The sequence below is a fragment of the Argiope bruennichi genome, chromosome 9, assembly GCF_947563725.1.
Source record: "Argiope bruennichi chromosome 9, qqArgBrue1.1, whole genome shotgun sequence".
Classification (NCBI taxonomy): Eukaryota; Metazoa; Arthropoda; class Arachnida; order Araneae; family Araneidae; genus Argiope; species Argiope bruennichi.
This window is the reverse complement of record NC_079159.1, coordinates 82,351,106-82,370,649: the sequence shown is the minus strand read 5'-3', so window position 1 is coordinate 82,370,649 and position 19,544 is coordinate 82,351,106. Positions and strand designations below refer to the sequence as shown.

Below are 19,544 nucleotides of genomic sequence, written 5' to 3'. Positions count from 1 at the left end.
AGTGGTCTTGTTACTCGGCTACGAACCCAAAGGTTGCGAGTTCGATCCTCGCCAATAGCAACAAGCTTATCAGTTAGATCTCACTGTAACGCTCATTGTTTATTATTGTTCCGCTCTTCTGATAATGTTCCAGTACTGGATCTTTTGCGTCTCAAAAAACGGCAAGCATCATTTTCCTGCAGATGGACTGGTTTTGAACTTTTTCTTGCTGGGCGATTGTGGATGTTTCTATTCTATGACTAATTTGTAGATGATGTAGCACTTAATAAATAATCACATCTGTATAACAGAACCATGTCATGTGCACGCTCAATGTTGTCATCATTTGTGGCCACAGATGGTCGTCCGACTCCTTAATCATGCGCAATACACATGGACCAATTTTGAATTTTTCTGTTCATTCGTAGAGACTCCATTGCAGCTTGACACTGTCCCCGTATTGTGCCAAACAGGTGCTTTGACAGATTGCACCCCTGATACGCCTTCCGACCACACAAATCGGATTACTGCTTGTGTTCCTCTTTGGGGCAAGCTTCTAATGGAGCGATTATGATCTATCTGCAATAAAAGGAAGACGAATGAAGGAATAGAAGACAAATATTTTATTCCTATCCTCAATTCTTTTCACGCTATATGGCTGATTTTTTTAAAATTTATGTAGTGTGAGCCCCTATGCTACTCTCCCTCCCTTGCCTGCAGATGGCAGTAATGTTCCGTCTAGACGGAGAAGCAAGCAAGCAAGCGAGGCAAATGGCAGTAAAGAGACGCTTGAAGCGGGAGAGTGTGAGCGTCGAAGTTGAAGGATAACAGCCATTCTATGTCCACCTAAACTGCAACCAACCCTATACTTTTGTTCCTTTGCTTAATGTTCGTGTAGTCCTGTGTTCGTCAATTAAAATAAAATATAGAAAAGGCAAACGTGTAGTCTACTTTCGATTGGGGACACGATCCTACATTTATTTTATTTTTTAAATCCTAAATGAATGGATGGACTGCTTTATTTTTGCTGATGATATCTTTATTTATTTATTTTTTTTGTTCTCAGTCTTCACTAGTTTATATCTCAAAAAAATCCTCCAAAATAATAAGGAAAACGTCTACAGATAGTACAATTACTGAAAAATCAATATTTGTCCGGAAGATGTTAAAAATGGGGGGGAAGTTGTAATAACAACACACCTGGATGATCACCCCAGTTCTACTGAATAAATTCGGACTTCATAATAACTCCAATTACCTCTTCTGTAACCAAGAAAATGACATTGGACATATTCTCGTGCACTATTTGAAGTATTCATTTCAAAGAATATACCTTTGGAGCAAGCTCACTTTCCATCACCAAGAAATTCCGTCTCTTAAAATTTTGATCCCAAAACTGGTTTTCTGATTACTATTTACAATTTTCTCTTCATTCATTGAAATTTTTTGACATCTATTAATTATGACTTTATGGCATTACGCGATGGCACTGTTTGCTGTTAAAAATCGAAATTTTATCTATTTGAATAATAATAATAGCGTCCAAGCTGTAAAACAGTTATTTTACTCTCCAATCATTATCATGATTTTAAGGAAGATTGATGTACCCTCCCTCCCCTCTATCCAGTAGTACACCACAAGTATTGTATCGAGAATTATAATGAAAATCCATCGTATTTTCTGTTTTCTTTTGAGAAGTACTATTAACGGCAAGAAATAGACGGGACCGTCAACGGGGAAGAATCGCTTACTGTTAGGCGCAGTTTTCAAAATAGGCCTGAGATGAGAGAACGCCCCAAATGATCTGGTGGAGTTGCAACATCTGAAGTGCAAAAAATAGATAACAGCAACAACAACAAAAACCCATTTTAACGTGATTTTCTGAAACAGGCAACAATGTGAAAAAACCCTTTCAAAATATTCAGCGCTACAACTTATATTCACATTTTAAGTATTACTAATATCATTGGAAGCCATTGTGAACTCATTAAAATTTCTGTAAAAGAAAAGACTATCCATCGGTGTCAGCTCAGCCGAAGTATGGCGTTCAAAGGATTTGAAACATCTTCCGTTTAGATCAATCAGAATTAACATGTACTGCTACCTAAAACAAGTATTCAGCAAGCACGAAAATGTGCCCTTCTCGATTCCGAATACCACAATTAACGCCTTATGAATCTCGTCCCCCAAGAAGAATGGGTGTCAAATAAGTGGATGATTCTGCATTATACCCCTGTGAACATCAGTTACAAAATGTGTCCATTGACGACATTTCATAAGTAGAATTTCTTAATCATTTTACAAACCAATTTACAAGGGAACTTAAGATTTAAAATTTTCTGAACATGCAAATATGAACATAATTTGTTTTTAATGACGAACAAGAATGAAGGTCAAATGAGAAAGGCCCATCATGGCAGACTATAATGGTGTAGTGATCGAGAAACAAGGTGGATATACATACAACTGGTTAAGCGAAAACTCAAAAGAAAACCTTATTACATAAGGAACCGTCATACAATTATTTAGATCATTTCTTAATTCTAAATGGAATGAATAAAAAAACGAAAGGAGTAGGTTTTCTAGGGGCCTTCCCAAGTAGCACACTCTATTGCATACTATCATTAAATTTGGAAACATATTGTATGTTGCTGCTTTATGTGTTACATCAATGTACGATGTTGCAGGCAACGTAAAAGATCTTTGTTATACTAGAGTCCGATATTATATAATATAGTTCACAATAGTGTACATTATAGTCCTCACAATATTCAAGAAATTAATTCCCAATACCGTAAATATTCCAAAAAAAAAAATTTTAATTATTAGAGTATGAAAGAAATTATTAAATTTTTAGTGCATCGCTTGAAAATCTTTTAACCATGATTTGTTTTATTTCTGTTAATTGCTTACCTTGAGATTCAAACCTAGAGCTTCTGATATGCTATAACGGTGTCTCATCCATTGGACCAGTAAGATCTTGTACAAGAGTATAGATTATGATAGTTTTGTGCTTAACTTTATAGGAATATCGTATACATCTACATTTCATTTTGGATTGCCCTTTTAGTTTCAAAATTTAGAATTAAAGAGGAAGCAATTTCGTTCACAGTCAAGATTTGCTATTAGAAAAATAATGGAAATTCAGTTATAAAGTACTTTGATTACAAAAAAAGTTCTAAGCTGTTCGTATTTTCTAAATACATAAAGGAAAATAACACGAAAACAAATGGAAAAAAAAGGTATTTATATGTCTTCCTGTTGAAGAGGAGAGTGACAATTAAGCTACCCATTCACATCACAGAAAAATTGGAATTTTCTTTTTTCAAGCTTTTCTTCTCTTTTATATGTAAATTTTTTCACATACATTTTTAATGATTTTGGAAAAAACCACATGAAAAAATATTTCCTAAAAACCACTTTTTTTTTCTTCTGCTGCTGCATTTTAAATACTCAAATGATGTTCATAACATTTTGCATACATTATTCTGTTAACATGAAACTACAGTAATTTTGATTGAATTTGAATAATGAGAGATGTACTGCAGAGAAAGTAAAATCTCATTTGAGTTTTAAATGGCCATCTATTTTAGAGAGAGGTGATGGTGGGAACAAGATTTCCATTTCACATTATCCTTATTGTTGAAAGTAAGAATATAAATTAAATGAATCGTTGTCCCATCATAATAACATTTGCATTGAAACGCAGGTATAAAAGAAGGGGAAAAAAGTAATGTTTAGAAAGTCTTTCAAGGGCTGCAACAATTTAAGAATTATGGGCTGAGAAATAATGTTCACCTTTTAATTATAATTTATGTTCACATCATTGAAAAAGTTTCATAGCTGAATGCCTTATGAAGTTACGAAAAAAAAAAAATGATGGAAGGGATGAAATTCTCTTCTTGTTAAATCTTGGAAAAACAATCTTATTTTGCCTTTTGGCAAGACAACTTTTTTTTTTTCTTTTTAACCCAACAGTATGTAACAGAACTTGGGGACTTAGATAACAAAACATAAATGTTCATTTTGTTTGAAAAAAGAGACAATATCTTATAAATAATATATATTTTTTATTTGCAAAGACAGCAAAGTGATGTATTTCAGCACAGGTTGGAGTTTTTTTCCCATTGCATTAAGTATTAATTCTGCAATTTTTCATGCAAAGAACACTACAATAAAATATAACATAAAATAAGAGATTTATTAAAAGGCCAAATTACCTCACTGGACAACATTTACAAAATAATTGCTGCAGTGTAGCTTTACTTCAAATTCAATAAGCATAAAATATTTTTTTTAAAAAGTGCATGGAATATGGCTTGTAAATCTAAATCATAATTAATTTCATTTAACAATATAATATATAATATTCTACATCTATTTTTCTTAAGAGATCTAACATAAAATATAGATATAAAAAGTTTCTAAAAGATTTAACAATCCAATTCAAGATGAAAGCTAGATGAATGAAGAAGTCTATCTTTTCCTCCATAAATAAAGCGACATAATCACAAAATGTTATGAAAGAAACAAAACACCAGGAAACATTGAACCATATTTAATTTTGGAAAAGAGTGTGAGTAAAGTCTATGTAATCGTATGCACCAGGAATCGTTCGCCCTGTCTTTTTGTCTTCATAGGGTTTCATCCTGGATATGCAATAATCGGCCATTTCTTTTGTAAGATTCTAGAATTGAAAAAAAAAAAAAAATTATATTAATTACAAAAGAGAACCAAAATATTATGCATATGTTAAATATCAGAAAAGCAGAATATATTTATATATAGCAAAATAGGAATGTAACTTTTCTTTATTGGTGTTTTAACCTTCCAAAAAGGTGAACTACTTATTTTTGTATTTCATGTTCAGCTTAAGAAAGATCAATCTTAATAATTTCTATATTTCCTTAATGTACAGAAGCTAAAATATTCTTTAGGCTTCAAAATTTCTATTACATAATAAGAAGTACAGAAAAGTTTCGGGATACATTTTAAATAATGATTAACAATTTTTTTAAATAAAGCAATGAAAAATTTATAAAACAAAGATTTCAAGTAACAAAAGCAATGATAATTTTTTTTTACAAATATAAAGCTTAAAATAATAAAATAATTACTAAAATAAATTTGTGAATAAAAAAAAATGAAGGTGAGAATGCTCAAATTTTACAAATAAAAAAGAAAAATCAATAAGTGAGGAAAACCAAAATCTTTTATATATTTTTTTTATTTAATAACAATCTTAAGCTCTTTCTTTTTTATTTATGAAAATATGTAACAATATGTACAATAATTATGAAAATATCTAAGCTAAACTGTTTATACATATATATGTAAATGATAGTTCAGCTTTCACTTATCAATATAAATGACAGCAGTTCATTTCAATAAAATGACAATTCTTTGAATTTGTGCAAAAACAATGTTTTTTATATTTAAAAAGAGTTTCATTGAAAAATTACAATTTAAAAATTAAATTTGTCTAAAGATGACGCAAGAGTAGGAAATAAAGAGAACAGAAGCCACAGAAATTCTATTATTAATGCAATTAACACCTCTGGGCCCTTTGAATTAAAAGCGAAATATATAAGCTTCAAAATATACAAAAATAAGGGAGATAGTATTTTTGTCACCAAATTTCTAAACTTTTATTTTAAAAAGTATGTTGCTAAGAATTACAACTGTAGTTCGAATTCTGAAACAAATTTTTCTATACACTGGAAGTCAAATTACATCAATTAAGAATATCATAAAATTGTGGTAATATTTGCATTGTTAAAAATAATTTGAAAAAAATTACCTCTTTAAATAAATTTTTGTATCCAAAAAATTACTTACCGCATAGAGTTCTTCTGCTGTAACATATGGTCTTTCACCAGAAGTAATGGCTCTGAAGGCATTTTCAACTTCCTCACTAGAGCGAACATTTTCTGTCTCTCTGGAGATCATGAAGGCCATGAATTCCTGTAGGGACACATAGCCATCTCTGTTTGGATCAACCACATTAAGAATGGCTTCAAATTCGGGATCAGGCTGACCTTCTTCCACCATGGGTAAGTCATAACCAAGAGCTCGGAGGCAACTCTTGAATTGGAAGTGATTGAGTCTACCAGATTTTTCTTTGTCGAAGTGTCTGAATTAGAAATATTTGAGGATAAATATAACTAGCATTTGTTTATTTTTTCCAATTAAATCAACTTAAAAAATTTTCTATCACTGCTGCTTAATATAGAGAAATAAATTATGCAAAGGCATTTTAACATAATGTAAAATTACAAAGACTTTGCAAGGTAAGAAAATAAAATGTCTATACATACTTAAACATCATACTGAATTCTTTAAGAGCATCTTCGGATACACCACTCTGGTTTCTAAAATTTAAGAGAAGATAAAATTAAATTAATATCAGATGCTTCAAACTACGAAATATAATATTTTTATGTTTAAAATTCTTATTAAACCCCCCGTAATATCCTCACAAAATGCACAACAATTTTGCTTATCTTACTAACAAAAAGATACATCAATTATTATTTTAACTTCAATATTAAGAGATGAGGAAATTTGCAAGAAAATTTTACACTCTTAACAATAATGCCCTGTGTGATCTCAAATTGTTTTTACCCACCAAAATGGTCAAGCATCAGCATGAAAATCTCCTTGCTCCCTTCATTTATCTTATTCTGCATCTTAAGGTAAATAGTCATGATGACATGCTTCTATTGTGCAACACTTTAAATACTGAAATTAAAACATATTTATACTTTAAACTATACCTTTCAAAGTTAATTCCTGGATTGTCCTTCCTTGCTTCTGGGTTCTAGATACTTTCCTCCCATTCATAAATATTTGCTTGGATCTGTCAGTTTAATATTCATCTCAAACAATTTTTTCGATTGCTTATTTTTAGTTACATTAACGTCCCATTTTTTAACGGTTAATTTGGGACAGACCTCGTAATTTTGTACTGCAGTCAGATTACGAAGCTGACACCTGAGCTGGCACCCCTCTCACCAAACTTCCACACCATACCAGCGGGAGGACGTTTGACCCTGACGGATTTAACATGCATCAGACCTGTTTACACAACGGTTCTTCGGTGGAATCAGGTCTTGAACTTAAAATTCTCAGCTTCCAAAGCCAAGACTTTACCACCATGTCAACAAGGCCTTTTTTTTATTGCATATTTTATAAAGGAAACAAATTTCAGTGGGGAAACAGAAAAGCACTTACTATTTTTCTAAACCTTGGTCTATAAGGTCAGCAATCTTTATTACTTATGTGTGTAGTTATTGAGTTTAGTCATTTCTCAACAACAGGTCAATGACACATATAGAGACACAATAGAACAGAAAAGTAAAGTGGAATATACTAGGATATGAGGAACAGTGCATGCCACAGATAAAAGTCAGAGGCTGAGAGAAGAATATGCTAGTAATATATCAGTACAACAACTATCTCAGCTTGATAAACAATGAAAATGATTCTGCAGATACAGCATTTAAATTACCGAGAAAGAAAAGCTAATAAAACAAATATTAACTCATATTAAATCCATTTTTATTAATATACATAATAAATTAAAACCACATAATAATTTTTTATTATAAAAATTATTTATTTATTTTATTTAAAATGAATCTCTTACCTGGCTTGTATTTGCTGTTCCAGATTATGTTGCATCCTCATACCTAGTTGATCTAATTGATCCCATTGTTGTGCAAGACCAACAGTACTGTGCTCTGTATAACGATTGTCAAGAATAAGGTGTTCACCCAATAAAGCTCCAAGATCTTCAATTTGTTTGAGCTCTGCTCTTCGGGCTCGAACCTCAGCAGCTTTACGCTAAAAAAAACAAATGAGAAAAAATCTTTAATAGAACTATCAAACAAAACAAATTTCCCCTTTTCACTTAAAAAAATAATTGAAACAGAACACACTTCATACTATAGAAAGGTTACTTCGTGTGTGCTAAAATATCACTATTTTGAAATAATCAATATATTTAATTGTTTAATCATACATTTTAATGAATCTTTTTTTGTCATAATTCTAATGCCTATTTATTATAATTTTCATTAAAAAATCAAAAATTATATTAAGAATCATAATGAAATTTGTCTGAACAAAACACTTCAATTATTATATGAAACCATAGTACTTACTTTAGTAGCCTCTAACTGAGCTTCTAAAGAACCTGTACCTTCCAACATAGATGAACTAAACAGAAATGAATGTGAAAAAAATCATTTATTAATAACTGAATGAAAAAGAGCAATTCATACAAGTAATACAATATGAAATAACTATTTTAAGATTTGATTAAGTAATAAGACTGAAAAGTTTAAAAAAATCATTGCAAATAATATTTGAATCAATTTATTGACTACTAAATTCATATTTTTAGAAATTAATTAAAAATATAAATTTATGAAAAGTTAAATTATATCAAATATAAATATACATGTAGTTAAATATTCTAAGCAATTATTCACTTAAATATTCTAATTAAATATAATCAATGAGGAATCAATAATTTACACATACCCGTCTAGCAGCCACATCCTACATGGGGGGAAAAAAAAGTAAAACATTAGTAAAACATTTGATATAAGATATAAATCATAATTAATAATTCATAAAATTTGAATTTTAATTGCAACATTATAAATTTTTTTTATTTTCACAAACCTTGTATCCGTGAGCCACTGGTGGAAAGCATTAGCAAGTTTAGCAAATTCAAGCCTCAATCTGTCATTCTCTTCCTGTCTCTGAGCTTCTTTGGATAGTTCAACATCTCGCTCCTACAAATGTAAATAACTTTAGGTAAATAAAAATAAGTAATATATATATATATATCAATAAAATACACCATTAGAATAAACAACAACTTTTTTTTTCGGTTATTGCAAAGTGTTTCAGTTATAATATACCTTGAAATTATGTTTGACAAAATAAAAGATGAAATCCATTTAAAAATACAATACATTACTAATTAAAATAATAACTAATTATTTTATTAAATAATCCTTTGATAAATTAAATAATCATAGAGAAGAAAAACATTTTTTTTTTTTAAATGGACAAACTGAGAATTTTGTTTTTAACATCATGCATATTAAATCAAGCTCAAGGCAAGTAATTTATAATGGAAACAATTTTTTACAACATATAACAAGTTCTATCAAAAATCACAATTATATACTATAACAGCTTAATAATGCTCATTTCACGAAACAGATAATTTATAAAATATGCATCTTAAACATTATTTTAAAGTTAATTTCCTCTGCCCTAAAGCAGATGAAAAACAACACATCATCTAATAATTTACCTGGATAATTTTCTGCAAGTTACGCCAGGTATCTTCTAAAGCTTCCATTGTAAACCAAGTATAGGGATTGGCCCCAACATTAAAAGATTTAATCTGTTGATCAAGGGCAGCCAATACTTCAAAGTCTGCTTGTGCTGAACTCAAAGACTCTTGGAATTGTGCATGAGCCTCACGCAGAGCCTAAATAAGAACATAAAATTACTATTAAAATGCTTTGGAATTATAATTTATGTTGGTGTACAATTAATAATAATATAATAATTAACTGACAGATAAAAGAAAACATACTCTAATCTCTTCAATAGAATTGCAGCGGACAGGATCAGTAAGATCTTCTTCTGCATTTTCAAACCAACTGTTGAAAGCAGAAGCTTTTTTGGCAAAGGTAAGAAACAATTCTTCAATCTAGAAAGGAGAGAAAATGTCCAATAATCAGATGAGTTGTTAAAGCTTTAAAGAAATAGCTATATTTTTTCTCAAAATCAATAATAAATTTTCTGAAAGTAAAAACATTACATTTTTCTAAATGTGCCTAGATTTACCAGAAGATATAATAATAATAATTAAAAAAAATGCACACTATATACTTGCTTTATTTATTTTTCATTCACACCAATTAAATTATGTCTAATGACAGACATTAAAATTTTTAAAATTTGACTAAAAATGAATTTACATGATTATACCTTCATAAAATAAAAATCACAAAAGCAGAAAATTAATTTAACAGTTTATAATTTTCACAAATAAGTTTTATGAGAGAAGAGTAGCAGAATTCTCATTACCTGCTTGAACTGCTCAAGCATGTGAAGCAAACGTTGTTTCCTGGCTTCAGATGCTGCTAAAAGATTATGCCACCTGTAAAAGAAAACACAAATTAAGATTTCAGCAAAATGAATAAAATTTTTGAGCAAGTTTTAGGGGAAATAAAATTCAATTTATAATTGAATAAAGTGCAACTGAAATACCAGTAAAGAATATAAGTGAAAACAATAACAAACATTTTTTTCATTAAAATGTAACAGAGGTTCTCAAAATATTTCATATAAAATAGAAATTAATTTGATATTTCTATAGATTGATCAATTTTTTTTTTTTTTGTGATATTCAATACTTCACTTTTAACACACTTCAGTCCACAAGTTAGCACACAATACATGATTAAAATTAATTTATCACAGTTTTAAAGTTTGAAAAATCCAGGTATCAAAATTAACGGCAGAAAATAAGATATTAGAAATTGCATACCTTCCCATTACATCATCATGACGTTTAACTATAGCTGATGTCTGTTCATGATTAGCTGTCAGAAGCTGGTCTTTTAGTTGTGTTATACTCTGAATTCCTTCTTGTTCAAAAGCTGCCAAACCAGCATCAAAAGTTTCCTTCAAAGAATATAAAACATATTATTAGAAAGTGAATAAATAAAACTTTGTACATCTGAAAAAAACTTTGTATATCTGTACAAAGTCAATAGTCTAAAAAAATTGCCAGTAACAGTTTCAGATGACTTAGCAATAATTAAATCTTGAGAAAGACATTAGAAGTAAAAACAAAAATTGAAACTTACTTGTTTGGTTAAAAGAGTCTGTACTGATGACAAATCACGGCCATAATCTTCAGATCGAACATGTGTTTCTTTGTCAGCTAAATGGGAATAAACATTCCAAAATTTTGTAAAATAAAACAATTTGCATTGTAAATTTTAAGACTAGAAAATATTTATTTTGATTATAATAATTTACTTTGATTATAATAATAAGCTTTGACTCTTTATAGTTCATAAAATTATTTTTTTATTGAGAATTGAAAAAATAAAAATAGTCAATACAGAAATTATTTTCCCAAAAAATTTAATAATTACAGAAGACTGTCACAAGATTCCACAAAAATCAGGAAAAGAAATTCTCTATATTTTTTCGGTATGTATAAAAAATATGAAAAAGTTAAAAATAAACAAATAGGCAAAATTATTATTTTGAAAATAATTGTTTATTTCATATTCTTTGAAGAATTTATGAAATATTAATCAAAATATAAATATTTGATAACTATTTCCTATACTGTACCAATATCGGAGTCATTTGAAATATCTTTATTCAAAAAAGAAACTGAATTACTATGCAATAGATTAATAAATATTTTCTCCACAATTTCTTCCATTATCCTGTTTTTTTTCTCCAATAAATATTCTCTACATATTTAATGTGTTCACAGAATTTTTTTCTATTCTTTCTGTACTATTTGTATTCATATTGTAAAGCATTTTAAATCAATAATTATAGATTGTTCAAACTTGCCAGTTATATTAAGGCAGTTAAGATTTTTTTTTTTACCTCAAATGCAACATTTCGCAGATGATCATGCACTTTTAATGGGGTTCAGATCATAATGTTAGGGAGACAATCTAGCAATTTTGTGTCCAGATTCTTTAAAAAATTGTTCTACATAACAAGTTAGGGATTTGGGCACAAGTTTTGAAATGATTTCAAACAACTTTGCTTTTCTCATGATCGTGTCATAATGAATTTTACTTCCAACTATTCAAGTATTGTTCGTTTTAGCTGAATATTTTATAGGAGCATCATTTGCACAGAATGGTAGGGAGCATTGTTCAAGCAGATTATACTATGAGGCTGCAAATTAGGTAAAATATTTTCAACAATCTACTTTTCTAATAGGTCTGTCCATGGTGATCTCTTACTTGAAGAAGCTATGTAAACAAAGCTCAGTTCCATCAACAGATCCATGTGTTGAACCTCCACATACAACAATGAGACCGATATTTGTACAAAGATCTTCCATAAAATCATCTTGCCAACATTTATGGCTAAATTTCTGTCTACCCAAGTGCCATTAATTTAAATCAAATTCTCTTCTTGAATTTTTTTTCAATGTTCTCAAATATTTATATCTCAACAATATCTTGCTTTTAAATCAAAATCTTTTGTCAGTTGTACATTTAAAAAAAAAAAAAAAATCCATTGAAAGTAGAATTTGTCTCAACGACTCTTTTCCATATAATTTTTTTTCCTTTTAACACTGGGAGCAATTTTCCAGTAGAAGGAATGCATTTCTCTTTCATGTAGAAGTCCCAAATAATTTGTCAAAGTCATTACTACTGCAGTTTCAAAATGGTCTTTTTCTGTGTGAAGATAAGATATTTGTTTTACTGTTATTAAGCGATTTTACCTCACATTTTATCTTTTTAAATGTCTCTACAGAAATACCTTTCCCTTTTCCAGTTCTCTAAATATCATTTGAAATTGGTATTTTTTAGTGAATCTATGCTTTCTTCTCTTCAAAAAATGGGGGGAAAATTGTGAATTAAAGCATGTGTTTAAGAATGCAAGTCTTTTCACTTTTAAATGCAACCCTTCTATAAGACAAACCTATAATATAATCAACATAAGTGGCACATACTCTCTGACAACTTAGAATAAAGACAGAAGAAACAGACCAAGAAAGAATTCTATCAGAAAATCATAAAATGCATGCATCAAGCATGATCTGAAGTACAAAGTGAAATGAGATTTCCAACTGGTTCTTTTCACCTCCAAAATGCTGGGGATATCTCATTTCCATGCCAAGTATCATCCACTTGTCTAGTCACTAAATTTTTTTTTTCTTGTGGCAGAGGTCAGAATATAAGAACCTGATAATCTCTTTGTAGTCAACTACAACATTTTTTATTTCGAAAGTTTATATTCCTCAAGTTTTTAAATAAAATGAGCTTTATTTTATTTTCAAAATTGTTTATTATAGCTGCTATGTTTCGCTGTTACCGAAATGAAATGTATGAATTTGTTTTTCATTTACAGAGAAATGGTAAACAGTGAATTTATTCTCAGAATTTCCCACAAATTCACTCTAAACTATGCCTTATAAGAATTTTTAAGTAAAAATACAATGTAATGGAAAATAAGGCCAACACAGATACAACAGACTGCAAATGAATGGAAAGAAATAAGTTAACTACAGATAAAGTTATTGAGTTAAAACTATCATTGTTGGCATCTAATATTTTACTTTACAGCGACTTGACTGAAAAATAATTTACCCATTTTATCTGCTTGGTAATATTTTCATCCTTGTGCCAATGTATTTGAATGTTATAGGCTTATTTAAGTATATTTGAACTTTGAGTAAATTTTTGAACAGTAAAAACAGATTGGTGACTGATTTTAACAACTTTATGATTTATAAGTAGCCATCATTAAAACAATGAAACTTACCAATCCAGCTCTCAACAACATCTGCCTTCCACATAAATTGTAAGTATGCTGAATTGTCCTTCAGTTTACTCTTTCTCCTGGTTGCACTGGTATCTAGGGCATTAAGACGGTCATGTAGCTGCTGTAGTCTGTGGCTGATACTTTCTGTGTGGTGATTTCCTTCAGCAATCAGTTGCTGGCCTTCTGAAGATATTCCTACACATCTATCTCGATGTACAGCAAAATCAATTTCAAATGCTTCGTGCTTTTTCAAGAGTCCCTAAAAATGAAAAAATGGTAATTAATACAGAAATAATACAATAATTATAATTAAAATTTTTAGAGATGACTATTAAATATTAGAAGAATGATCATTATGAAAACTATCGTGAGCTACGATAAATACAATTTCTGAAATATTCCATTGTAAAAATTTTATTATCTTGAATATGAGCAACTTTTTTCATTATAACTTTGTACATTTTATAGACCTTGAGTGCATTATATCATTTTATTCTACTTCAAAGTGATAAAGAGTTACTTAAAGCTCAATATTTTTAAAAAGATTATAATTAAGAGATTTACCTGAACAGCTGCCATTGTATCACCATAATCTTCAACATTAAGTAGCTGATGCTTTTCGGAGATCCATGCTTCCTCCTCTTCTAGTTTTGCTAAGAAATTCTGATATGCCAGAGATTCATTGAGTTTGATTCCTCTATCAGAAGTCATCTACAAAAAAAAAGGGAACAGAATTAATATGAAATAATGACAAATAAAACACTACATTATATCTTTCAGTAAATATTTATTTAGATGTATTGATGGTTTAATATATATTCAAGATAATACTTATATAATATATTTATGAAGACAAAAAAAGGAGGATTCTCTGAAACTTATGATAAGTTTATAGCCTGTTTTATCAATGCAATGATTTGACATTAAACTGACAAGCCTTATCATTGGTCACATTCACTTTATGCACAAATCATCCACTGTTTGGCGAGTAGGATCCAATATGTACTGCATTTAACACGAATTTCATTATTTTAGATAACTTGAGGCCTTGTTTGTAACCAGTACTTTTTAAAATACTTTTTTTAATCCATCACTTCTGATTATAATGAAACAGAAAGCACGTCCAAAAATGTTTTTTAATTAATGGCTTTTCACATTTAATAAACTATTTTATGTTTTATAAGACATTTGCTCAAATTAACTTCTTACATAATAAATCTGTTTTATTATCCAAATTTAAGATTTTATTTTATTATTTTTCAAATCCTTTTTACAATTTTTGGAGATTAACTTGTTTTATTCTGATAGATTTGTATCAACTATAAGAATGGTTATACATCTTTCATTAAACTTAATCACTGACAGAAATAATGAAACATTATTAAGATTCTAAGAATCCATAAAGCAGAGTAAAATGGGAAAACACACCTTTTTAAGCTCCTGCCAAGCTTTATCCAAATTCTTCAATCTTAACTCAATTTCAGGCACTCCTAGATTAGATTCAGCCATTAATTTCTGTCCAGCTTCCTGCACTGCTTCAATGGTAGGTTCATGAGCAGCCAATTCTGCTTCCAAACGAACATGTTTTTTTCTCAGGTTCTGAACACCAGTTAAATCACGACCATAATCATCAGAGCTAACCAGCAACTTCTTTTCCCTAGTAATAATATATACATTAGTTTCAAATAAAAAATTTATATCACATAATCAAAATGAGCTCAATTTTTACTAATGACAAAGATGAATGTGCGTGTGTGGGTATTCTATAGGCCAAATCATTTCTCTAACAAATTTGGCATCTTCTCTATCAAATTTGTCACATATATACTGTGGAAACTGAGAATGTATATTTCCTTTTTAAAACTTTTAATTAGAACTTAAATTAATAATTCAGCTGGATTTTGGCATTTTCTTGGAGTATTTTCCAAAAATATTATTGCACAAAAATAATTTTAATACTGTTTCAAATTTTTTTAAAAAAAAAGTCTTTTTAATGTCTAAAGTAGTTATTCTTTATCAATTTATTATATGTGTAAATTTTTCCTGAATTTCGTTAATTTTTGAAAAATATTTTTAAAATTAATATTACATTATTCCACAGAAATTTGAACCATTTTCATTATTTCATAAAATATTTAAAAGTGTGATTTTCTTCTATTATCAAAAGCTAAATAAGAAGGATTCTGTTTAATTTAAAAAACACTTAAATAAATAAAAAAGTCACAATATTCCAAAATTTAAAAAGATATGTGAACCAGATATTCTCATTTTTAATAGTGCTATGATGAGTTGAAACTATTTCAATTAGAAAAGTTCATATGCACAGTGAATACAACACATATAAAACAACGAAAATAAATAATTTTAATATTAGCAATTTGGCAGTATTATGAAGTCGTATTTAAATGATTTATCTGAAATCAAATATAACTAATATTCCTGGAAAGATTAACATTTCCATCTAACTGAACTTACAGAATTTTAAAAGATATAATTTAATAGCTAGTTGATTAAATAAGAGCATAGAATTGTCAGAAGCAAATCAATGTAAAATTGCTTGAACAACATAACACTTTACAACTATATCTAGCTATTTTAACTTATGTAGATAAGGAAGCACAGATCCCCCCCCCCATTTAACACTAGAGATACCATTGTAAATTTAATGCTTCATTGAATACAAAACATTCTTTTTAATAAACAGTATAGTGCAATACAATCAATAATAACAATTAAAGCATTTTCCTTCAAATAGTATTTATATATATATAAAAAAATCATGAACATTTGCTTACTTTATCCAAGATTCTTCATCAGCAATATCTCTGAAGAACTGATGTAAAGTATTAGCTTCATTAAGTCTATCTCTACGATGGCTAGCCAAGGTTTTAACACGGTTGTATCGCTCATTGATGGAACTACGTTTTTCTTCAATCACAGCAGCATCACACTGGCCAGATTCAATTAAACTGTCAGCAAGGTTGTTCATATCTCTAATTCGATCTTCATGTGCATTAACATCTGCTTCCACTAGTTGATGTTTTTTAATCAGATTCTGAACAGAAGCTAAATCTTTTCCAGATTCTTCAGATTTTAATAAAGACTCCACCTAAAGATGAATATATATATTTTTTAATGCACTGGGATTTGAAATGAAATGAAGCAATGACATATCAAAAAGATATATTAGTTTTCAATTTAGGAATATAATTTTAATACATCATTCTTCATGCAGTAAACTATGTTAATTTTAAAATAAATATTAAGTTTTAACTGTTAAGCCTGTAATCGATATGTAAATATTTTTAAAATAAAAATATCAAATATTGCAAAAACAAGACAATGGTCATTTTTGGAGAACAAATAAAGGTAATTCATAATAGTTCAAAGTATTATTTTTTTTTGTCAAACTTTACTTTTATATATATCAAACAATTTTGTAGAGCTATATATGTGAACCAGGTTATATATATTTGGAGGAATCAGGTCTCAAAGTAATCCTTTAGACAAAAATATCAAGCCTCTACTACCAGCCATTGAAATCTTTATTTTATTTCAAATAATAACAACAAAAAAAGAGCTAAATAAAACTTAAAGATTAAAATGTTTGTAAATTAATAAGAATGGAAATTTACAAGAGAAATTAATAATACTAGAGTTCAATGAAGAAAATCAATGTATGAACAGAATATCTTTGTACTAATGCTAACGCTAATTCATTATAATACAAAATTCCCACTGCTGATTATTATAAGTATATTTTCATTTAATCAACAAATATTTAACAAGCAAATTAACTTACTTCACCAAGCCAGAAGTCAATGTCTTTGACTGCAGCATTGAAAGTTCTCTGTTTATTTGCTTCCTTGATTTTAATGCTCTTTTCAATGGTTTTCTTTGTAAGATGCTCCCATTGCTCAGCTAAGCAACTGAGGCGAGCTTGAACAGCTTCTTCAGAACCAGCACATTGATGTTGATCAATCAAATTCTGTCCATTAGCCAAAACAGATTGGATGCGGTCAGCATTGGCTGCCAATTCTGCTTCAAATGCTTGGTGTTTCTGGTGTTTGCTCTGAATATTAGTAGGATCTTTGTAAGACTCGTCCATGGCCATCTGCAATTTTTCAGTTATCCAGTTCTCAATTTCATCAGCATCTCGGCTGAATTGCTGTAGAGTCATGGATTCTCCCAATTTAGATCGTTTCTTGATCAAATTGTCTTTCAGATGGTGCCATCTTTCCAGGACCTGGTCTTTCTTTTCATTGATGGCATCTGATGCATAATGTTCAGCAGCAACTAACTGGTCTGCTAAAGCTGCAAGAGCAGCAATTTTTTCTTCCTAAATGAAAACAAAACACTGAATGAACACTTTTAGAAATTAATTTTTTATCTTTACATTTTATTTTTTATTAATTCTTAAAAATAGACATTCAATATATAAATGCATTATGGTAAGAGAAAGGAATTATAAGAACAAGAACAGAATACAGGTAAGAAAAATTACAGTGTCTTCTAATGTAGAGAAAAATAATAGCCTACAACTCCTCTACAACCTATAAACTAGTTTATTCTCTATTAATCCTCATTTTATTTCAGTTGACAAGAATTTAATTATATCATGACATACTTCAATAAGACTTATTTTAAGAGGAATGAAAAATGATGTAAAAATATTCTTGAGATTAGAGACAACCATTGTTAGTAATGATCAAAAAGGTTTAACAATAATAAGAATATAAGAAATTAATTGGGTTATTTCTTTCACAATGCAGAATGGATTACGATACCTATAATAATAATAATAATTCTAAAAATATAACAGGTAGTAAATAGAAAAAAAAAAAAAAAGGAATGAATCTAAACTTTACTAAAACTAAAAGGAACAAAGTAAAATTAAAATACATTTTGCAAAAAAAGTGAGTTAAAAAGTGATATATTACTCTATAAATAGCTAATAATAGAATTAAAAGATGTCTGCTATGATCCTTTTAATAGTTACCTAATTCTTTCAGTTGCTGATAAAAATGTCTGGAATTTATAATATATATTTATATATTAAAACAAAAATAAATTAATACAAAAACTATCATATATAATGTATGTATTACAATCTATACCAAAAATAATTATATATTATAAACACATAGGAATTACTATTCTCCTGTTTAGGAAATGAATGACCATAATAAATAATGAAGTGGAAATCAAGAGAGAAATTCTAATGGCCATTACTGATCATTGTGCAAAACGTCCAGAGGAAGACATTTTTGATGAAAAGACTTTGAGTAAAATTAGCCACAAAATATATGAGTAATCGAATGTTGAATTAAATATTATGTTACAAACAGAATATTTAAGGAATTACCTGTGCATTGATAGCTTTATCAAAATCTTCATGCTTTTTGATAAGAGATTCTACATTGTCACCACCCATATCATCAGAACTCAAGAAGGCTTCTCGGCTACCCATCCAGTTCTCAGCTTGCTCACAATCTCGGTAGAACAACTGCAATTCTAGACATTGATCAAGTTTCATGCGTCGATCAATCCAAGCTCTAAAGAAAATAATTGTTATCTGCTTAATATACAATTTCAATTATATATATATATATAGTGAGAGAGATAGGTAGATAGACATTTAATAAATAGTATAAAAACATTCACAACTTTCATTTTATTCTTGTATAAGACAAAAATAAAAAGCTTTGTCATTGAAATTGTAATCTACATATAAAAAAGAATGCACAAAGGTAAGGCAAGAATTCATTTTATATCCAAAAAAATTAATAAAGGATACAAAAATAAATAAATAAAGGGGGAAAAAAAGATAGAGAAAGAACTAATATAAAGTGAATATATTTGAAAATCGGCTTTTTAAGAAGTTTTGATACAAGAAAAGATTCTAGTTAGATATACACTACGGTAACATCAATTCAGAGTAAAGTTGATCAATCAGCTGCCAAAATTCAAAGTCAAGGATTCAAAACACAATATGG

General features: G+C 28.9%; 1 protein-coding gene across 3 annotated transcripts in view; it reads right to left on the bottom strand.

The window, feature by feature from the left end:
• Window positions 1-4,029: 4,029 nt before the first annotated feature.
• Window positions 4,030-19,544, bottom strand: part of LOC129984503 (spectrin alpha chain-like) — a 40,584-nt gene continuing 25,069 nt past the window's right edge. For all 3 annotated transcript variants that reach the window (XM_056094395.1, XM_056094397.1, XM_056094396.1), the window contains 18 exons: window positions 18,914-19,103; window positions 17,351-17,887; window positions 16,344-16,657; window positions 14,977-15,205; window positions 14,113-14,259; window positions 13,549-13,807; window positions 10,884-10,960; window positions 10,562-10,698; window positions 10,099-10,171; window positions 9,602-9,718; window positions 9,314-9,493; window positions 8,671-8,783; window positions 8,527-8,544; window positions 8,145-8,199; window positions 7,628-7,824; window positions 6,297-6,350; window positions 5,818-6,112; window positions 4,030-4,666 (listed from right to left, as the gene is read on the bottom strand). In XM_056094395.1, coding sequence (XP_055950370.1) covers window positions 4,538-4,666; window positions 5,818-6,112; window positions 6,297-6,350; window positions 7,628-7,824; window positions 8,145-8,199; window positions 8,527-8,544; window positions 8,671-8,783; window positions 9,314-9,493; window positions 9,602-9,718; window positions 10,099-10,171; window positions 10,562-10,698; window positions 10,884-10,960; window positions 13,549-13,807; window positions 14,113-14,259; window positions 14,977-15,205; window positions 16,344-16,657; window positions 17,351-17,887; window positions 18,914-19,103 — 3,121 coding nt within the window. In that variant the 3' untranslated portion in view covers window positions 4,030-4,537. The remainder of the gene's footprint in view (window positions 4,667-5,817; window positions 6,113-6,296; window positions 6,351-7,627; window positions 7,825-8,144; window positions 8,200-8,526; window positions 8,545-8,670; window positions 8,784-9,313; window positions 9,494-9,601; window positions 9,719-10,098; window positions 10,172-10,561; window positions 10,699-10,883; window positions 10,961-13,548; window positions 13,808-14,112; window positions 14,260-14,976; window positions 15,206-16,343; window positions 16,658-17,350; window positions 17,888-18,913; window positions 19,104-19,544) is intronic.